This window comes from Haplochromis burtoni, unplaced genomic scaffold (assembly GCF_018398535.1).
Source record: "Haplochromis burtoni strain Fernald_Lab_line unplaced genomic scaffold, NCSU_Asbu1 Contig_519, whole genome shotgun sequence".
Lineage (NCBI taxonomy): Eukaryota > Metazoa > Chordata > Actinopteri > Cichliformes > Cichlidae > Haplochromis > Haplochromis burtoni.
In genome coordinates this window covers 220,317-226,991 of record NW_024582880.1, presented here as the reverse complement: position 1 = coordinate 226,991, position 6,675 = coordinate 220,317, and the positions used below count along the sequence as shown (strand labels likewise).

At 43.9% G+C, this 6,675-nt stretch overlaps 1 protein-coding gene across 1 annotated transcript in view; it reads left to right on the top strand.

The window, feature by feature from the left end:
• Nucleotides 1–205: 205 nt before the first annotated feature.
• col11a2 (collagen, type XI, alpha 2) overlaps nucleotides 206–6,675 on the top strand; it is a gene marked incomplete in the record, with an annotated part of 41,857 nt that continues 35,387 nt past the window's right edge. Inside the window, 1 exon segment of the mRNA XM_042214111.1 lies at nucleotides 206–735. Within this exon segment, the coding sequence (XP_042070045.1) occupies nucleotides 618–735 (118 nt within the window).

Here is a 6,675-nt window from a genome sequence, read left to right as displayed (position 1 = left end):
CAGAGTTAACAGAAAAGCTGAAACATCTTTGCAGCTCGATCATAAGAAAAGACCCAGTTTCCACTCCCAGACTCTCCTCGTACACGTACTTCACTACGTGCGCCCGGAGCGCTATTACGCACGCCCTCTCCCTCCCTCTCCACCTTTGCCATTCTCTCTCGCTCTCTCCCCCTCTGTCTCTCTCTCCACACACACACACACACACACATACACAACCGCTCTCACTCTTCGTGGGAGAAAGTAAAGAAGGAGAGAGGGAAAGAGAGAGAAGGGAGAGAGAGCGTGATTCCAGGTCTCTCTCTGCTCTCTCCACTTTGGGTACTCGTACCCAATCTGAGTCAATGGGGCTTCAGTGCTAGGGATTAAACTTCAATATCAAATATATTTATTCACCCCAAACCCATTTTAGTCTTTAGGTTTGGTGCATTAATATAGGTAACTCATTAAGGAAGGTTTCCGGAGAAAGGTAAAGACGTCTCCAGAGGCGTGCTTTTTTGTCTGTTTCCTCACAGAAGGGTCAGTCGGGCTCCTCTCGTCGGCTGGCTTTCTGTGAGAGGATAACTTCCCCCATATCCCACATTTACAGCTGACCCAGGCCGGAGAACTACTGCAACACTATGGATATTGGAGCTTGTCCCTTCCGGAAGAAACGGAGACCATGGCGCATGGACTTCTCCTCCTTCGCCTTGGTAACCGTGGCGCTCGCCCTGTGCCAAACAACTGTGGTTCAAGCAGGTAAGACAGATTTTCTACTTTTTATTGGTGATGTTATTTTCATTCTTTAAATAACATTTAAAATATGGTTTCCTGTTTTTTTCTGTCTGAAACGCCATCTGTTTGAATAAACTGTGGCCGTAATGAGTCTGTATCTCTCCGTTATGGGACGTTTGCGCACCTGACGTGCTTCTTTACTTATTCCCAGAAGAATGAGGGCAGTAGTGCCCCATCAGTGGGCCCCACGGTATCCAAATATCTAAATCTGTTTGGTATTTGCTGCATGCAAGAATTACGTCTTTAGACGTTTATATTTTTGAGGACTTAAAGGACTTATTCCTAAAACGCTCTTTTGTGACTTGTGTTTCTCTTTGGGGCCTGAATCTGAACCATACTAACGACTAACTGCTGATATCGAACTGATATTGGTCGGAAAATATTGATCAGGTGATAAAGAGGTGTCCGATTCTGAATCTGAAAAAAAGAACGTATATTCTCGGGCATTCTGTATTTCTCTATGACCATTAACGGCCTTTATCAATTTAAAAAAATAATGCCTTCAAACAAGCTGTTAATTTCCCATTCGTGGAATCTGTCTTCCTCTCTGCATTCAGACTTCTGACAGGTGTCATCATCTGTTCCTGTTACGAAACATACAGATATTTTTTTTATTTGTTTGTTTTAATCTGATCAGTTTCTTTGTGATTTTCCTCCGATCTGAACTCTATGTGCTCTGTATTAACCTGACCTTGTTATCTAGAGTTCCGAATAGTTCTGACAGGATGGTGCTCATTTCTGTGTCCCTACCCGGAGTGGGGCATGAGATAAAACGGTACAAAGTCCTGTTTGGTAGTTTCTGAGGAGCTTTGTCGAATAAAACATTTGGTTTGTTGGATTCTAGTATTTTTAGTTTTTTTTTTTCTTTTATTCTGACTAAATATTGGATTCAGTGTGCACTGGGCTACCAGCTGGAACCATATGAATGTATTTACCAGTTCAACCTGTGCACCAGTCCATCCATCACTGCCTCCGGTTGTTCAAAGAGGAGGGATTTCTGAGGGATCTCAATAAGACAAAGTGAACTTTATTCCCAGCCAACACCCGGCTGGTTTTCCAGGATTATTTTAGTTTGGGATTTTAAACTGTGGACTTCATGAAGGAATGATCCGTATGCGCTGCTGTTCCTTGATAGACCGCTAGTCGTCTCAAGTTATTTTTAACAGAATCCGCGTTTATAGTCTGGATTAGTTCAGACAAAAATCGTGCATTTGATGCTTTTTAGTTTTACCTGAAAAGAAACTCTTTTTTTTTTTAAAGCGTGGCACAAAAAAAGCTGTTTTAGCGCAAACTGCAACTATTTTCATAATAAAAAAATAGTTTTTCACTTTCTATTCGCGTTCATGAACTTTTATAATTTGAAGCAGTTGTTGCTTTGGACGTTAACAGGTTGGCTGTTGGCACAGTTGCAGCAGTTTACGGACCGCGGGGGCTTCTGTGGTATAACTCGCCTCCTCCACTGTATTCTTTGGCCGCGTTTCCAATTTCAGATTGCGAGAGGCGATTGCACCTTCCAGCCGTGTCCCGTGTGTATTTTGGAGGCGGGAGCCTGAGACATTTTTGCTTTTCATGAATAGGTTGTTATGCGGCGGAGCAGCTCGGTCGTCGGGGTTCGGAATTGAAAGCGAGCAGTATCTGCGCGTGTGTGCGCGCTTTGTGCACTTGTGTTTGCGTATGTGCGTCTGCAAGCTATGGCTGTTTGTGTCCAGCTCAGGGTGTGGAAACGTATGCCTCATCTGCATGAATGTGCCTCTGTGTGCAGCAGCCCGGGTAGGCTGTGAGCGCTTATACACCAAATCACAGGGTTTCGTTTGCTGGTAGGAAAAAAGTTTTATAATCACCTGCTCTGTGATAATGTCAGCGTGACGCAAGTAAAACACTCACGCGACCTCTCAGGTCTGTGCTACGTGCGCGTGTGGGGGTTCCTGCTCGCACTGGCCCCGTGCACGGACTGTTGCGCGTTTCTGTGTGCGTGGTGTGGCTCAGCAGCAGATGTCAGAGTAGACTGTAACAGCGCCACCCTGCGGCGGTGAAATGCAGATTCAGAGGGGTGAAGATGGTCTGAATCCCAGATGTTTGCTCTCAGATGTGTCCTGAGAGAATGAAGACGTCGCCATCACCCAGAGAGCAGCACGCCCAGAAACACATGAAAGCAGAGTTTTGTTCAAAGAAGCAGAAATTCAGAGGCCAATATTTTCTTGACATGGATGTTCCTCAACCCCATTTCAAAGGCGACCGCTCCTCAAAGGACAGTCTGTCTCGCTCAGGCTAAACATAACATACTCTGCTCTCTCGCCTTCCCTCACTGCCAGTGAATAGAGCCACTATATGTGGCGGTGGAGCAGGAGCCTGACAGCTCATTCTTGTGATTGAATGGAAGTGTGTGGTATTTCAGCCGCACGTGACTCAGTTTAGCAGCATTAACCCCGTGCCCTTGGTTTTCCCCTGCCCTGTCATCATGTTCCCCTGGGCCCCTGATGTGACACATCTATCCTCTTTCCTCTGTTGTACTTTTTTTGCACACTTTTCCATTTTTTCTCAGAGTTTTTACACTTGGACATCAGGACCCTTCCCCCATCAAATATCTACATTTTACATCCAACAGCCATCACTTTAAAAATGAGATAACGAGCTCTGTCTAACCACAGTGGGGAAAAACTTGCAGTTACAATATCTGGTTTAGTTTTTTCTCAGAGACTTTGTAAAACATTAAACGTTCAGCTGACTTGTGCCCTAAGTTGAGCCTTGCAGGCAGTTCTCATGCACCCTCTCATTCCACGTCTACTTTTGGGATGAATAAATCTCCACCCGTGCTTAAATCTAAACCTAACCATATGTAATGTAAAGTGTCTTTGGTGGTAGAACACGACGTGTGAGACCAGGTTGCCTGAAATGCACAGTTCAGGGCAAACACAGCCCACGTTCTTAATGCCTGTCAGAATGCCATCTAATAGCCAGCAGTTCAAAAACTATTAACAAAGTGGAAGCTGAACACTGACACAGATATCACAGCGCAGCCTACACTGTGCACGGTTTCCTTTTCATCTTTAACACTTCCTGTGTTTCATGGATTCGAGCCTCCACAGATTGTACTCACTCTTGGATTGATGCGTTATTGAATCCAGTGTTGTAACAAAATGTGTGACACGCTGACCTACTCTCTCAGTCTAGACAAGATTAAAGCATGCATACGTCAAAGCTGAGATATGCTGAAACACTCTCAGGCCTCATTTCTAGCCCACGACATCCCCTCAGACTGTGAACATGTGAAATCCTTTCTCAGACAAAACCACATTAGCACTGCAGACTTGAGCGAGCTGAAGATAGTTGGTCTCGTTTCCACAGTTTTATAGGTGATGATTTAGCGGTTTGTGCGTGGGGATAGTCGTTCTTGGGAGACATTCTGTTTGAGCAGAAGATGTGCAAGAACGATGTGAGAGCGTGCCAACTTTATAATGACAGGCTGTCTGTATAGGATGCTATTCCTAGTCACTGTTATTTTGCTGCTTCAAGGAAGTTGATGTGGGAGGGTCTGGAGAGCAGCTGTGTGATTTTACATGTAATGTTAATGTACATCTTTTTTCCAGACATCAATGCTGTCTATGCATTTGAAAATAGTTTTAAATTGTGGCTTTAACCAGTAATGTTTTTAGACTTCACTGGAAAATGCTACCCTGAAGCATGAACGATGACAGAAAAGCACTTTGAAGGTTTTTGGGGCTTTACATTTTCTTAATGCAGTAACCACCAGCTGTCCCACTTAATCCTGCCTCTAAATCTGTTTGTCTTTATTGAGCTCACAGGTGGAGTGGCATTTATGGAGTTTATCCCAGCGTGTATTGTGTGGAAAACAGGGAAAGTCAGAGTTAATTCTATAATAACGACAGAATTTCTAGTATTCAGAGTCGGTGTTTTCAGATTTACAGAGGTGTCTTCAGACTTTATCCCCTTCTTTCTTGGAGTTCTGAGGGTTGAATGCTTTAAGTGTTGCAGTCCTGAAGGAATAATCTTCCTGCATAAGTAAGAATCTCAACACAACTTCACAACGAGTCAAAGTTCTCACGCATTCCCCCTGCAGTGGTGTTTACCCGCCGCCGCCTCACATGTGTTCCTGCAGCCAAATTGTTGCCACAGAATACATGATGAGTGTGTGTGTGTGTGTGTGTGTGTGTGTGTGTGTGTGTGTGTGTGTGTGTGTGTGTGTGTGTGTTTGTTAGGGGATTTCCAACTGCTTACTGCTCCCATTCCTCTCTTTCTTATCGCCTCTTTGTCTGGTTCATTCTTACTTAAAGTGTTTGATTTATGGTAAATATATTATCTCTACTGTGGATAATTTCAGATCTGTGTTAGTTTACAGCATTTAAATGGTAAAATATAGATTGTGGGTAATGTGCAGTAGCAGTTTTCAGAAGGTCTCTCTGTGAAATGATCCAGTTTATGTGTGTGGAGTCTACAAACAGCTTTTATAAGGAGAGAATTATGTCAGCCCACATAAACTGGCACTGATGCTCATTTTTCTTTCTCTGTTATAAAAGTGTTCAGTGTAACGAGTGCTTTTCAGTTAAAAGTGTAGATTGTGATGTGCACTGTTCAGACTTGTGAAGAACATCCAGAGCTCAGCTGTGAAGGCCTCTCATTCAGCACAGGGGCACCAACCGTCTTAAGACTGGTGTCTAATTTGTGTCTTTGCTCTCTGTCTGCTCTGTGTGATAGTAAGTTACAGGGACTCACTCGTGACTGCCTCCTGCTCCGGGGCCTTCTGGTCCCGGGTAGGCTTTGTGGTGTCAGTAGCCACCCTCAGATCCAAACTGAGACTGCGGCCTGCAGCTTTGAAACCACACACGACTCTGCATGATACACGTCGGCATCATCGGGGACGCACACGCAGACTGGCACAGACCACATAATGGCACACGGGGAGCTGCCGTACAGTAAATGTTGGCACTGCCCTGCAGTTACTTATAAACCACACGGAGACTGTGATTCATTAGTGCAGATACTCTAAACTTAGAGGCAGGTATTAAAAGCTGAAAACAAAGCATATGAGCTTAAGTATAAAGACAAAGAGATGCTTTGTTTGTTTTCTCAAAGGAATGATTGGACTTACAGTACAGTTAACACTCACTGAGCACTGACTTTAAAGGCCCATCGGAGATTACAGGATAAGCAAAGAAAGCAAAAGAGACGCCTTTTAAAATAAGACCAAGTTTAGTACAAATGTTACGACCCGGCTCAAAAGGCGCAAAATAAAAAAAGGAGACGAATACCAGAGTGTTAGTGAGAAGAGGTTTTATCTTAAAATGGCACAGCAGGCTGGCTGAACTGGCTGGTGCCACCAGAACAAAGACTAGTGAGCTCCTGGGAAGCTTCCCTCAGGTATGCTTTTATCCACACCTGAGTAGGCGTGGCCAATTAGCACCAGCTGAACACATTGAGGAGATCAGGGGCTGCAGAGGGGCGTAACAACAAAGGTTTTTCTTATTTTCTTTCATATATGTACTGGTACAGTGGCAGATACTCATATTAAAAATAACATTATCATCTTCTGCTTCAAATAACTTCACAAACTCGACTTGCTTTCTGGATCAGAGTAGGATGAATGGCAATAACTTTTATGTTTTAAGGGGATTAATTGTTCTTATTGAATTATGATATTCTTAATCCATGTGTGTTACCTCCAGTGTTAGCTGCTGACAGCAGAACAGTACAGTCTGTTCAGTTTCTTCTTTTTTTGGCCTCCTTCAGGTTTTCAGGGAGGATTTACTGACATCCGTGTGGTACAAAGGCGAGTCCTGCTTTGGTTTTCTCTCTTTCAGTTACAGATTGTGTCACATGGTGTAACATTTATGTTGCAAACAGCCACACACTGACTAATCAAAGCCTCGGCTTACACCAAATAAATCA